Source organism: Eleginops maclovinus, chromosome 13, assembly GCF_036324505.1.
Source record: "Eleginops maclovinus isolate JMC-PN-2008 ecotype Puerto Natales chromosome 13, JC_Emac_rtc_rv5, whole genome shotgun sequence".
NCBI classification, from domain to species: Eukaryota; Metazoa; Chordata; class Actinopteri; order Perciformes; family Eleginopidae; genus Eleginops; species Eleginops maclovinus.
In genome coordinates, this window is record NC_086361.1 from 3,130,872 (window position 1) to 3,146,754 (window position 15,883).

Here is a 15,883-nt window from a genome sequence, read left to right on the forward strand (position 1 = left end):
TGATAAGCGCAGTGAATGCGTTCAAGGCCAAGCTCGGTGTTTGGAACACACAGCTGAAAAACGGGAGGCTGACACACTTTCCCAACCTGGAGAAAATGTCACAGGCCATCGGTGACAAGGACACTTTTCACCCTGAGCAGTACCCTGAGTAAGTGGCAGCAGAGTTCAGTCGGTGAATTAGACGTCATGGAAGATATTGCCAGGGCTGGACTGGCATCTGAAAAGGGCCCGGGCACTTTTGATCACCCAAGGGCCAAGAGCCATTTTTTAAAATATATATATATATATATAAATCTTCCACTCCCATTTCAACGTTCTGATTTGGCTTTAAACACAACAATATAAGTTGGAAACCAAATCTAGTCAGAGCAATATTTGACACCAAAGCTAAGGCACCACACACACACACACACACACTACTAGGGCTGTGCAATTTAATCGATCCTGCGATATATATCGATATTTTGTTTCCCGAGAAAGTATCGATATTTCAGCCGCGAGTATCGATACATTAAGTCCCATTCAAATCCCCCGTGTTCCGCCTGGCACTCTGCTCGCTGCCCATTACGTCAGCCAGCCGCTAGTTTCGCTGTAGAGCATTTCTAGATACACAGATCTAGTGTGTCTTCTTCTCGCGGTGAGTGCGAAGCGGTTCAGGAGAATGGCGGCGGACATTAACCCAGCACCTCCGCGCTTAAAAGCAGATGTGTGGGAGCACTTCGGGTTTAAAAAGAAGAAGGAAAGTGACAATTTAGATAAAACTATTGCGGTTTGCAAGCTGTGTCACACAAACGTGAAATACTCTGGAAATACCACTAACCTACGAACCCACCTACAACGTCACCACCCGGACAAGGTAATGCTAACTGAGGAACTCAAGAAGCTGCGGCCACCTGCTGCACCTTTTAATTCTCCATTGTCCATTGTGATACTGCACTTTATGTACTTATGTTTCAAAGGCTTGTAAGCTACAGTTTGCACTGTTTCAATAAATGAAACAAATTTTCTCACCACATATTTTGATTCATTTTGTCCAGCATTTGCAAGCTGTAGACTCTCTGTCTAGTCAGAGCCATATATTGTGTAATTGATGCTTTCAGTTTTCAGTTGAATTAATTCAATCCAAGTCAATGGAACACTCACCAAAGATGTCACCAAAATCACACTGTCCCTTTAAAATCTTTCAGAAAATGATGTAAGTGTATCGAATTATATCGAATCGTATCGAATCGTATCGTTGGCTGAATATCGTCATATATATCGTATTGTGAGCTGAATATCGTGTATCGTATCGTATCGGGAGATTAGTGTATCGCTACAGCCCTACACACTACTGTATGTTTTAAGTCTTACTGAATATGTAAGTCTTACTGAATAAAATTAAACCTGTAGTAATAATTTCCTTGGTTAAATGTTTTTATACTTTCAGCTTAAAATTGCTCCAATCCACATACTGTTAGTGAGCTTACTGAATGGAATGTTAACACACAAAATATCAGATACACATTGCCAACAACAAAGCTAATATACCATGTTTTTACATGTCATGCAAATTGGAGTGAGCGCGTAGCTATCAGCTATCAGCTATTCCTAAACAGTAGCACGGCTAGTCAGCTTCTTACCTATCCATCTACCGTGCAAATAGGCAGAAAACTTAAGATAATAGGAGATGTCTTGATAATGACGTGGCATGCCATTACAGAAGGAAAATATTACAAAAATACATTTTGTATAAAATCACAGTTGTACAAGACACGACAAGCAGTAGAGTAGAAATAAGATATTTGTTGGATTTGAGAAAGTGAAAGGGGGGATGCCATAACTAACACGCACTAGCAATTACAAGACACAGCACATGTCGTCCTTGTGACAGCTGACAGCTCAAGACAAATGGAAGATTTCTATAAGCTGTCAAAACAATACAAGAAAGGTGTACGAAAATAAATCGGTACATATTTGTGACTGATTTGAGAGAGTGGGGGCGACACATTTAGTCTTAGTTTCAGGCAATAAATGGGAAAAACGCAGAAGCAGTGAATAGCTAATCTGCCTAGCTAGCTAGGGTATTTCTAGACGGGACGGCACTAGCATAACTTAAAACACATCACATGACCTTGTAACAGCTCGACAAATGGAAGAGTTATATATGCTGGCGCAACATTACAAGAGAAGTGCATGAAAATATATCAAATGGGTACATGTTTGTGACTGATTTGATAAAGTCAGGATGACAACTTGGTCTCGGTTTCAGGCAATAAATTTATGGGAAACGAAACGCCGAGGCGGTGAATAGCTACACTGCATTGGCTAGCTAGCGGGTGTGTTGAGCTGAATTCTAACCTCAATCTCTCCCTGCTGGGTCACGTCTCGTGACTCTCGTCTCTCCGTCTCCTCCTCCTCTGGTTCCCCGGCTCGAACCACCATCTCCTCCGCCTCCTCCTCCTCTACCTTTTCCACCACCTGTGCGCTCGTTGTCGTTGTACCGGCGGCCCCACCGCCCGAACCCGAGGTTGAGCTGCCTGGTTCCCCATCATCTCCCACGGCCCCAGCAGCAGCCCCACTACCCGAACCTGAAGTCGAGCTTGTGCTTTTGAATAAGTCGGTGATTTTTGCACATTTTGCTGCGTCGTCTTTAAGTTTTTGCTTTCTCTTTTCCATTCGCTTCTCATGGCCACTCTTTTGTTTCTCCATCTCGCGACCTCTCTATCCTCCACCATTCACTTACAAAATTTGAGGTGATGACTTGGGTCAAGTGAGGGCCTCTAGGGGGGGGCGGGCCTTCGAGAACCAAGGAATTTCATTGGACTAGCCAAATGTGCCTCAAGAGAAGCATCCAATGGGCCACGATGTGTCATGTTTTTACCGTCGCAATCAATAAAAAATATAATATATATAATGTATGTTTTGTTTCCGGCCCTGGGAAGGCCCAAAACGTTGGAGGGCCTGGCGGGATTTGCCCGGTACGCCAGATAGCCAGTCCAGCCCTGGATATTGCTGCATTCGTCTTAAACCCATTCCTGACCATTGATGTGGAACAGGTAGCAGCCAAATTTCAGCAGGTATTTGCTCTGCCTAGTGGGGTTGACATGGAGATGGTTGATTTGCAAAATGACATTGAGCTGAAAGTAAGATCACGGGACAGTACCTTTTGGGGAATTGTCAGCAGGGAGAAGTTTCCACTCATCACCTCATGTGCACTAAGAGTGAGTGCCCACTTTGGATCCACTTACCTCTGTGAAATGGCGTTTTCACAGATGAAAATAATTAAATCAAAGTACAGGAGCCGCCTCACTGACAAACACCTCACAGACTGTCTCAGACTAGCTGTCAGTAGCTATGAGCCAAACTACAAAGCACTCACAGACAGTATTCAGTCACAGCCATCTCACTAACCTGGGTGAGTAACATGCCAGTTTTGACATATGAGGGCAATGTGAAAAGTGATGATGCATAAGATGGTACATAACAGCACTGAGCTTATTTACACTGACTGAGAACTTTGTTAAAACACAATTACAGTTCTATTTTAATAATAATAATACATTTTATTGATATTCTAAAATGCAGATGTTATGTAACTTGCATGAAGCTTGAGTGGATAAGCATAACACTGTGTGTGATCTGCTCACTGCTAGTGTGTTTTGTGTGTGTGTGCCTTCTATGAACAAAGTACTAACCTCATACAAAAGGAAATAGGCCACACCTTTATTTTTTGTGTTGGACATGAAGCTGTACTTGGCCTAATTGCATTGAGAATTTTGTTAGCATTACAGTTCTATTTTCTAAAATGCTGATATTAATGTGACTTGAATGAAGCTTCAGTGGATAAGCGTAACACTTGATATGATCTGCTTGTCTACCATAAAAAAATACTGTCATATGTGGAAAATTCCACAAATTCCACATTCCTTTTCTTTTTGTGTTGAAATGAAATTGAATAATTTAGAATTGAAGTTGATGTGTTAGAATTGAAGTTGATGTGTAGCTATGGCCAGTTTGATAAGCTAGTTACAGTGTTTTTGTTGCATAAATTTGAACATTGGACCAAAGCATTTCACGTAATTCAAATACAGTTAGCCTGAATAAAAGGCGTTAGGTTGGAAGTACAATCTGGGCTGTCTTTTTCTTTCAACGCTTAAATAGGTAGATCTTGCCTCTCACCAATGTGAAGGTCAGGGATCTTGGGCTTAAAAAGTTTGGAGACCACTGAGCTAAAGCATTCAATTTAGCCGAGGGCAGAAAAACAACAGTTGCTCCAAATTACAAAATCCCAAGAAGACAAGTTGTTGTTGTTATTTTTGTAAGCTAGACACAAAATGCACAATAACCTAATGAATTTGAGATGAATTTGACTGATAGCATTATTATTGTCTGATACAAACAATAATCATAAACATAACATGGCATTCAGAAAGTATTGATTTTTCCATATCTATCATAAGCTCTTCTTTTCTTCATATCGTTTTCAGAAGCAGAATGTAGGTCTGGCTACAAATTGATAGAAAATAATGACAATGTTTCAAAAATGAGATTACTCAAGGCATCAAAGAAATTATCGTGGCAGAGTCATTTCTCAACTATTAAAATGACCTATTGTGATGCCAACAGTTGCTATAATTTTAAACGTGATCATGTGTGGCTCAAAATGGAAAGCAAAACGTTTCCTTGTTACTAGTTGTTTTAATTTCCAAATTGCATGGAATGTCCCTCATCAAGTTTCACATCTCTATTAAAACACACAGTGGGCATACATGCAAATCAGCACCCAATTACTGTGAAGAGAGAGGAGATGCCATGGACTCCACCTTAATCTGGGAGGTGACAGACTCCATGTCTATAATCATTTTAATTAATTACTCATTAAGTGTGTATTTGGTGACGTGAATCTATGATATAAATAAACCCTGAGACAGAGAGCGAATTCAAACTAAAAAACCCCAGATACAGCAAGTAACCCCTGAGGAAAACGCATCATTTCACTTTACTTGACTTCACAACAACATACAAGTAAGTACTTCATTTAGATTAAAAAAATTCAGAGTCTAACCTGATGAATAACATTTTTCATTTTTATGACTTAGAAATTGTACGTTTTTTTTATGTTAGTTTTTTGGTAATATCTGTCATTTTTCTGTGGCTGCTGATGAAATTAATGGAAAAATGCTAATATGTTTTTATCATTGTAAATGATTTGAAAGACTCCGATTGCTCCATTATCCTAGAAAACTACAATGAAATTATTTGTATTATATGCATCTAAAATCTGGACAATTATTAAATATTTGTTTTGTTTTTTAGTAATCAAGTAATGAAACTGACAATCAAACTAAATTAGGAGATTTCTTTTTTAAAGATAAGCCAAAACATAATGACAAAAAGCAGAACCAACAACAAACAAACAAAAGGAATTTTTTTCCCCTTTCCATTATTCGGGGTTTACCCATTTTTGGTTAGTTTGTGAAGTCTGCTAATAAAATATTTCTAGATCTTGATTTTACTTGTTGATGATTGTTAACATTTGAGAAATTTGGGGTGAGTCCATTCTAAATCTGATTTAATGTAAAACAAATGTTTTGCTTTAGTTTGGAACCAAACATATCTCAACATTAGTGTATGAAAGAATATCCCCCATTATTTGTGTTCTAAATTATCTCCGAACTCCTCCTAACTTCATTTCTTGGAACTTTTATGAATATAATAGTTGGTTCGATATTTTTTCTAATGTGAGGATTTGCTGCTAGTCTTTTTTGACTGAAAAAAATATGCAACTGAATGGCCTCTGAGAATTTCTGTCCTTTGATTTTATGCAAGTCTCAGTCAAGAAGTGCACAGGCAGTCAAACATATGTCGTATTTCAGGGGTTCCCAAACTTTGCCATGCCAAGGACACCCATATGGCCTTTTCCTCTGGCGCGGACCCCCGTTGCAGGATAGTCTTTTTTTGACATACAGCCAGTAGCTACGGTGGGAGTGAAACAGCTTGAAATTTCATCTTCAACTCCCATTCATTTGCCATGTCTATGAGTCTCTCCTGAGACATAAGATCCAGACTCTCACCTACTCCTGGGGCAAATGGGTTTCTTATCCAGTTTTTTGCGCTAGGTGCGACTGGATCAGTGCTGAAATTATGCCTGGATCAACACCGGAGGACAGAAGCGCTTGGTGAAGCTGTGGGAACATCTCTGTCACTCCCTCCTTGAGTTTGGTCGACCACAGGGCGTTATTCTTTGTAAAAGCCTGTACTTTTTCCTGCACATGTAATATGTACGTCTCACACCCCTGCATGCTCTTACTCAGGACATTTAGATGCTGGAATATGTGTGACATGTATGCAAGTTTCCGAAACCATGAGGCATCTGAAAAACGGCCAGGCAGTTGATGATTTTCAGAAGAGAGGAATTCACCGATCTCCCTTCGCAGTTCAAAAACACGATTCAGCACCGCCCCACGGGAAAGCCAGCGCATGTTGGAGTGGAGCAGTAACCCCTCAAACTTTGCGCCCATCTCGTTACACAAAACAGCGAACAGTCGATGTTTTAAGGGCCGAGCTTTTATGAAATTCACTTCTTGTATAACTTCCTGTAGAATCTGCTCGCGATGGAGCATGCAGTGTGTGGCCACTACATTCGGGGCCTTCTGCCGTATCAAAGCTGTCACTATGCTTTGTTTGCCTTTCATAGCCGCTGCCCCATCTGAACACACACCCACACATCGAGACCAGTCAAGTCCATTTGAGACGATGTACTCATCTAAAACTTGGAAAATGTCTCTTCCTGTGGTCCTACCTTCCAGTGCTTTGCAAAATAATATTTCCTCAACAAAGTTGTCTTCTGAAATAAATCTGATGTATGCAAGCAATTCTGCGACATTTAATACATCCGTGCTGTCATCCAGCTGCAGAGTGAAATATTCACTAGCTCTCACTTGCTCCAAAAGCTGAGCAGATACGTCTTGAGCCATGTTGCCATCAGTTATTAATATCTAAAAAAACATTACATTTTTCATTTTCACATTTTACCCCTTTTTCCCTACTCCTGGCGCCCCCTGGCGGCCCCTGGCGGCCCCCGGGGAATCGGGACCCCCACTTTGAAAAACCCTTTCGTATTTCAATCGTTTTGGATTAGCTATTTGTCATATCAACTAGAATTATCTGTTGCCTTTTGTATTTAATTCCATGGTTTGTTTGAAAAGTTGTGCATCTGAAGGGCAGTTGGATATTTTTAATTTGTGGTGTTGAGCTCAGGTTAAGGGTTGGTCACCATGTGTTGTCAGTACACAGCACCACAATGCTGATGAGGTTTGTTTTGTTCTTCGATGGTTTCTAAGAGGTTGTCCTGGCGTGTATTTCACGTTTGAGCAGCAGTTGAAGCAAACTTTGATTATTAGCACTAATTGTAGTTGACTTTATTGTTTCATTGTGAAAGTGTGGCTGTACCATTTTGATTTCTTAAACTTGATATTGTTATCTGATATTTAATGCTTTATTATATTTTTTGTTTTGATGGTATATCTGTTATTTAGGTGTTTTGTTGCTGATGAAAACAAAAATAGAGATGATGAATATTTCATCATTTGATGAATATTTCATCATTTGTCAAATGTGTATCAGCTACATTATCCCAGGAAAATTAAAATAAATGATTGTAATTATTGTTATCTTTTGTATTACAGCTTCTAATCTATTCAAAAATCCTCTAACGAATCAGATCATTTGGGTTTGAAGTTGTCTGTTAGATGGATTTTTGAAGTATTGGCACTAATGATAGTTGATCATTTTGTCTTTGTGTGTTAGGTGTGGCTGTAACAGTAGCAAGTATTACACCCTTCCAATAGCAGAGGTTTTTTTTTTAGTTCTTACTAGTACTTGATTGTTTTTTATTATGATTATCCTTTTATTTAAATAATTGTTATTATTATTTAAAACATTTTGTCGGAAAGAAACTAGGCCAATTAAACCAACAAAAAAGGAAAAGTCACCAACTGGAATAACTAAATACAGGATATTTGACAAATTCTATACAGTGACGGAAAAAGTAAACTTCCTGCATTTAAATTGTATAAATGCCACATACAATGTGAAAGACGCTCAACTACACACTTAAAAACATTTTTATTTTAAACTTTACAATATGAAATATTTACCTAATAAACTGCATGTTCAAATTAAAAATCTAATTTAATTTTCTTTCAGGGGATGATCATATGTCATGTTGGAAGAGATAGTGGAGGAGAAAAGAAAGAAATCAAAATGATTGTCAAAATCGTTATGATTGGCCTCATGCTTATTGGTAAGTGACATATTTTTTAAAAATGGAAATATCTACAAAATTTGACTTTATCTAACATAATTCTGATCTCTATACTATAAACAGCATCCTACAGCCAGCCTGCTGAGGGAAGCCTAAAGGACAAATGTCCTACAAAACCAACAACAACTACAATCAGTCCAACAAAATCCCCAATGTCTTCAGCAGCAGTGAAAGTATCAACTGTATCAGTAGCAACAACATCTGAAGCAAACATTCAAAAGCCTACAACTCTGGCTCCGACTCCAATCAAAACAGCAACAATAGGAACAGCAGAAGCAGTGAAAGCAGCAAGTGCACAAGCAGCCGCCACGGCATCAGCTATAGCAGCAGCAGCAGCAGCAACAGCTGCAAGAGCAGCAGCAGCCACTACTGGACCCGCCTCTGCAGCAGCGGCTGAAGCTGCAGAAGTTGCAGCTGAAGCAGCACAAGACGCAGCCATAGCTTCTGCAGCAGTAATGAATGGAACACTGTCACCACAACGTGCAGCAGAGCTAGCAAAGAAAGCAACAGAAGCAGCCAAACTAGCAATAAGTGCAGCGCAGAAAGCAATTGAAACAGCACCAGAATTGCCAGTTGAAGTAGCAGAGAGAATTGCAGAGGCATCATCAAATGCATCACTTGCAGCAGATAAGGCAGCAGAGGCAACAGAAAAGGCGGCATCTGCAAATACACCAGAAACTGCAGAGGCAGCTACAGCAGCTGCAACAGAGGCAGCAAAAGATGCAGGAAGAGCTCTCTTAGCATTACAAGCGGCATTAACAGAAGCTATGAAACAAACAAGTCCAGGAATCCCAGAAACACCAGCAATGCAACTTGCAAATACAGCAGCAGAAAAAGCAGCAGAAGCCTTGGCAGCTGCTGCAAACCAAACAACCAAAGAAACAGCAGCTGAAAAGGCAACAGAGGCAGTTGAAACAGCTAAGGTGGCAGCAGAGGCAGCGGCTGCAGCAGCAGCAGCAGCAGCAGCAGTGGTTTCTGGAACAACGACCCAACAGCCAATAGCTATAGAACCAACCACAATGACACTATCAAAAACGGCATCATTGGAAGCAGTAAAAGCTGCTAGTGCAACAGCAGCAGCGACAGCAGCAGCAATAGCCTCAACAGCAGCAGCAACAGCAGCAACAGTAGCAACAGCCACCACTGGACCCACAGCTGTAGCAGCGGCTGAAGCTGCACAAGTTGCAGCTGAAGCAGCACAAGACGCAGCCATAGCTTCTGCAGCAGCAATGAATGGAACACTGTCACCACAACGTGCAGCAGAACTAGCAAAGAAAGCAACAGAAGCAGCCAAACTAGCAATAAGTGCAGCGCAGAAAGCAATTGAAACAGCACCAGAATTGCAAGCAGAAGTACTAGAGAGAATTGCAGAGGCATCATCAAATGCATCACTTGCAGCAGATAAGGCAGCAGAGGCAGCAGAAAAGGCGGCATCTGCAAATACACCAGAAACTGCAGAGACAGCTACAGCAGCTGCAACAGAGGCAGCAGAAGATGCAGGAAGAGCCCTAGCAGCAGTACGAGCGGCATTAACAGAAGCTATGAAACAAACAAGTGCTGCAAACCCAGAAACAGCAATAATGCAACTAACAGTTGTAGCAGCAGAAAAAGCAGTCGAAATGGCTGAAGTAACAGCAGCTAAAGCAAAAACGGTAGCAGGAAATGCAGCAGCTTCTTTAAATGCAACAACTGAAGAAATGGAAGTTGAAAAGGCAACAGAAGCATTTCAAGCCGCTATGGAAGCGACAGAAGCAGCAAAAGCAGCTGCTGTTGCAGGAAAAGCAGCAGCAGCAACTGCAGCAGCATATGTTGCAGAAGACACAACACCAGTCACTGATGGAGATTCCACAACAAAAGCACCACTACCTACAGTCGCAGCAGTAGCAACAGCTGTAGCCACAGCAGCAACATCTGCTGCAACAGCAGTGGCAGCAGCAGCAGCAGCAATAATATCAGCCATTGCTAGAGAAACACCAACAACTGCAAATAATGCTGCAGACGCTGCAATAACAGCAGCTGCTTATGCTGCAGCATTAACAGAAGGAAACGTTTCCCCAGAAGTGGCAGCACAAGCAGCAATGGTGGCAGCAGATGCAGCTACAACAGCAGCAACATCAGCAATAGAAGCAGCAACATCAGCACCAGCAGCAACAGCAGCATTAGCACACAGAGCACTTGCCGCATCAATTAAAGCAGCAGCAGCAGCAACATCAGCAGCAACAGCAGCAAGATTAGCAGCTAGCATTGAAGGATCAGAAACAACACCAGAAATGGCAGAAGCTGCCATAAGAGCTGCAAACACATCAGCTGAAGAAGCAGAAGAAGCAGCAAATGCACTACAAGCATTAATTAAAACAGCACCTGTAGGAAAAATACCAGCAGATACAGCAACTGCTGTGCAATTAGCAATAGATGCAGCTAAGACAGTAGCCACAATGGCAGCAGAAACCGCAAAAAAAGCAGCAGAAGTTGTTACAGTGCTAACAAGTGAGGCAGCTATTGCAATGCCAGCACAATCCACAAAAATGGCAAGAGAGGGAATATATGCAGCAAAAACAGCAGCTATTGCTGCAAAAGGAGGAGCAGCAGCAGCAGATGCAGTGGCGCCAGATACAACGACCCCAGCAACGACAGTAAAGCCAACAACAAAAACAGCAATAACAACCTCAGCAGTAACCACATCAGTCCCCATAACATTAGCGCCAACAGAAGCAGCCAGATTGACTGCAGTTTCAGCTTCTGCAGCAGCAGTAGCAGCTTCTGTAGCAGCAGCAGCAGCAGGAGCCACTGCAACGGCCGCTGGAGCAACAACATCCCCAGCTGCAGAAGAAGCAATCCTGGCTGCGAGGGAAGCAGCCAGAGTAGCTACATTAGTGGCAAAAGGAGAAGCGTCACCCATATTAGCAGCAAATGGAGCAAATGAAGCTGCCAAAGCTGCCAAAGCAGCCGCTGAAGAAGCAGCAGAAAGAGTAAGAACAGCACCAGCATCACAAGAAGGAGCACTTGCACAACTTTCACACGCGTCAACAATAGCAGCAAAGGCGGCTGAAGAAGCAGCAATGGCAGCAACAAAGGCAGCCTTTGGTGAACCAACAGCAATCGCAAAAGTTGCTGAAGCTGCAAACACAGTGGCTAATACATCCAAAGATGCTGCACAAATATTTGAAGCAGAATTGGCATCTGCCAGTGAGCCAGTAGCAAGATCATTATCAGCAGCACAAGCAGCAGCAGAAATAGCAGAAGCAGCAGCAATGACAGCATCATTAGCAACTGGAACAGCAAGAACAGAGAAAGATAAATCATTAATGGAGGCAGCAGCAAAGGCATCAGCAAGAGCCGCGTCAGCATCAGCACTAGCTGCAAGAGCCGCACTCCCATCTACAGGGGGAACAAATGAACCACAACCTTCTACTCCAACAACAACCGCGACACCATTCACAGAGGAACAAATGCAAACAGCAGCCACAGTTTCAACAGCAGCAGCAACAGCAGCAGCAGCAACAGCAATGGCAGCCTCAACAGCAGCAGCTGCAGGAGAAACAAAATCAGAAGCAGTAGAAAGTGCTGTAAGAGCTGCACAAATAGCTGCTAAAGCTGCAACATTAGTGGCAGCTGGAGAAGCATCACCATCAATGGCAGCACTAGCAGCAAGAAACGCAGCAGATGCCGCAGCATTAGCAGCAATTGATGCACAATTAACAGGACCATCAGAAATAGCAGATGCATCAATGAAAGCGGCAAATGCAGCAAGAAAAGCAGCAGATGCAGCAACAGATGCAGCTAAAAGAGTAACACCAGAATCAATTAAGGCAACTGGAAAAGCCGCAAAGGCAGTTGCACAAGCAGCTAAGGCAGCAAAAGAAGCATTATCAGCAGTCTCCGAGGAGGAAGCAGCAAAAATGACGGAGGAAACACGCTCAGCAATGGAAATCGCAGACGATGTGGCAGGATTGACAGAAGCAACAGCTCTCACAGCAGAATCAGAAGCAGTAGCTGCAGCAGCAAACAACACAGAAATAATGGCATCAACAGCACGAGCCGCTGCAAGCACTGCAACAGCCGCAGCAAATGCAGCAGGAGCTTTATTGCCAACGGAATCTCAAGGGGGAACCTCAAATGGAACGCCAGCACCAACTACAGTAAAAGCAACAGCGGCCAAAACTCCAGCAGCAACAGCACCCGGAATTGTAACGGTGTCAACAGCAGCAGCAGTTCCAGGAGCTTCCGAGGCAAAGGTAGCAGCTGTGGTTTGCTCAACATCTTCGGCAGCAGCAGCAGCAGCAGTCGCCTCAGCAACCGCAGCAGCTGCTGGACCAGAAGCAAAAGAAGCAGCAAAAATTGCAGCAGAGGCTTCACAAATAGCAGCAATTGCCGCAAGAGATCTTGCAAATGGGGAAATAACAGTTGAGATGGCAGCAGATAAAGCAAAAAAAGCAGCCGGAGCAGCAGAGGCAGCAGCAGAGGCAGCAGAGAAAGCATCAAAAGCAGCATCACCAGTATCAGCAGCTCTACGTTCACTAAAGTTAGCATTATCAGCCAAAAGATCTGCAAAGGCATCAACAGCAGCAGCAAAGGCAGCAGAAAAGACAGCAGCTTCAGATAAAAAGCCAGAAACATTTTCAGAAGCTAAACAAGCTGCCAAATCAGTGGTCACGGCAGCAGAAGAAGAAGAAGCAGAACTTACAAAAATATTAGCAGAATCTCCAGGGTTAAATGAAGCAGAGCGCGCACCTATAGCAGCTGCACAAACGGTGGCAAAGATAGCAAAAGCAACAGGGATGACAGCAGTTGCAGCACTTGACTTACCATCAGTAGATACAGGACTGGCGACAGCAGCTGCAGCAGAAGCAGCAGCGGGTGCAGCATTGGACGCAGTGGCAAACGTTCCCTCTGACAGCGCAGCGGGATCAGGGTCAGGGTCAGAATCAGGGACCGGATCAGGGTCAGGATCAGGGTCAGGAACAGGAACAGGAACAGGAACTGGAACTGGAACTGGATCAGGAGCCAACCAATCAACTACACCAACAGCAGCTGCAATCAACAACAAAGTCAGTCTAATTTCTGTCACAGTGGCTCTCATAGCTGCTGCGCTGCTTTAAAAAGCAACATAACATCAGCATGACAGCATTCATGGACTAAAAAGCTTACCCGTTACATACATAGATATTGGAATTACCTATATGTTTTATTTTAAGAATCCAATTTACATATGTATGTCAACATTTTGAATCATTAATAATTTCATTTAAAAAGTCAAAGAAGAAAGCAGAGGAAGGGTCAAAAATTGGAATATTTACTTTCACTAATCAATAAAAGTGGCAAACATGGCAAATATTTAATCTTTTTGAATTGGTGTAAATTATAATATTTATTATGCTATTTATTGTGTGCATGTGAGAATTAGATTGTTCATCAAGTAAACAACAGATAATGATATATAGACTAATTGCAGGTCAACTTATTGCACTTTTGTGTGTGTGTGCCAAATATGTCACAATTCTGTTAATCATGTTACATTTTCTACATTGTCAATGTAGAAAATGAGGGAAATAGCTTAGTCTATAGTTTGTTGAAACACACTTTTGAATGTGTGTGATTGCTTCACCTCGGTTATGAATGAATATGCCTATGTCTAAATCAATAAATCAATAATAAATAAATGCATGCTCATTGTGTTTCACTTTCAATTTGAGCAAATAATCACATTTTTCAAAAACGCTTATTATGTCAGGATACATTTCGAGGAGTCTTTGAATATGAATATATTCAACTCATACTGTATATTGATTCAAGGAAGAGCTGAAACAGGATGATAAAGTTTAGAAATGTGACAGGAGGCAAATACACACTTCTAATGTCAAGATATCTGATTATAACTTATTCTTTGTGCTTAGTTTTTGCTAATAACTTTATTGTCGTGTCTTGATGGCAAGCCAAACCAAAGGGTACAACCTGTTCCTCTAAACACACACCTGCAGTCTGCTAACCTTTTAGACGTTTGATTGTTTTGGCCATCGCCCAAATCAGTGTTTAGTTATTAGTTTCTGCTTACTTTCAAGTGCTCTGCTTTCCATTACCCCAAGGCTATTGCTCTTAAGTTCGCTGCAACTTTTGTGACTAAGGGCCAAGACAGTAAAGATATCAAAAAACTTGTGGCAGCACCTTTTTTTACCTCATGACGTCTGTTTCTGGGCAACACTAGCACACTGCAAAGACTACAGCCATCTAAAAAACTAGCATGTAACTTGTGCACCTATGTCTGAGGAAAAGCTACATGCTGGTGGTGGCAGTCTGTATTTATCATCCAAAAAAGGGAAAGTGTAAGACCTGTGACTGTAAATATACAAGTCCTTGTTATAATACACACAATTTAAATAAAGCAGGGTTATCATTGGGGAATAACTTGGGTGAGGGTTAGGGCTAGTCTGTACCAACATTGACCAACATCAAATAATCGTTGTGGTGTAAGTGCATTAAAGCCTTGCTAAAATTATTCCCACAATTTGCTCTTCCCATAGAGTTCAATCTGACGAAACAACTTACAGTTTAAACTGTTCAAGCAGACCATGAAGTTCCTGGATATTGAGCATGTTGTCTCTACCAATGTCCATCACAAGGTGCATTACAGTTGTGCCATCACGCCTTTAAAGTAATCAGGTGCAAATACTGGGACAATGGTAGCCTTTTCCTCTCTTGGTTTAGCATTGTGCTTTTGCTCGAATATAAGGATTCTTTTTGAGTTATTAATTCGCATAAATTACTATTTTTGGCCTTGACGATCCTAATGCCTTTTTGTCTTTCGATTCAAGAATCCTTAGTTGACTTCCTCTGTTAATTATTCCAAATAAATAAATAATTTGCAATGTCAAACTTAAAGTGCTTCAACAGCCTTTTTACGTTGTTTTAGTTCCATTTATTGTAAAGGTTTAGTAAAACTTGTAATATTACTACTTGTGCTCCCCTAGACATAAACTAAAGGTTGTAATGTTGGGCAGCAAGTGTTACTGTCCTCTGAAGGGTTATTTTTGAGTAAAGAGAACTGTTTAGAAGGCACATATGAATATATAATGGATATATTTATCCATAATGCCCATGTTTTTTTAAAAGCCTCAGAAACTGTTCTGCTATTTTACAAAAGCTCCTCTCTGTAACTTATTTAATCACTTTCAAATTAAAGAAATGCTCCAACTCGACTTCAACACATTCCTCTGAGATAGTTTAACCCACGCCTCAGGGTGGTGCTCTGTGAGGCGTGGTGCTGACAACCACAGGTAAGAAAGGAAATACCAATTGATAACCATCACATTATCATTCCTTTAATAATTACAGAAAGATTAGTAATGGCACCTACCTCCCCACTCCCTGAAACCTAATAGAAATCAATTTACCATAATTAAAACTGAAACTTTTGTCTAAGAATAATGGAGCACAGAAAGCAAGGCAGGCTTCATTTTTAACGCCTTTCCAACACAAATGCAACTTAGAAAGGCAAAGGTGAATATTCAACACACAATGACATAAATGTATGGAGTGAATCAGAGGGTTAAAGATTCCTATAGAAGTATTTTATTATAT

General features: G+C 41.4%; 1 protein-coding gene across 1 annotated transcript; it reads left to right on the forward strand.

Annotated features, from left to right (window-relative positions):
- The first annotated feature begins 4,921 nt into the window (after positions 1–4,921).
- Positions 4,922–13,978, forward strand: LOC134874507 (mucin-19-like). Its single transcript, XM_063898538.1, has 3 exons — positions 4,922–5,007; positions 8,191–8,287; positions 8,372–13,978. Exons 2-3 carry the CDS (start codon positions 8,194–8,196, stop codon positions 13,405–13,407), a joined length of 5,130 nt encoding a protein of 1,709 aa, XP_063754608.1. The 5' UTR covers positions 4,922–5,007; positions 8,191–8,193; the 3' UTR covers positions 13,408–13,978.
- The last annotated feature ends 1,905 nt before the right edge of the window (positions 13,979–15,883 follow it).

Excerpts from the sequence above, each read along its gene's own strand:
- LOC134874507 (XM_063898538.1), top strand. The coding sequence starts at position 8,194 with ATGATCATATGTCATGTTGGAAGAGATAGTGGAGGAGAAAAGAAAGAA. Across the intron at positions 8,288-8,371 it reads GATTGGCCTCATGCTTATTG|CATCCTACAGCCAGCCTGCT; the intron begins GTAAGTGACATA and ends TACTATAAACAG.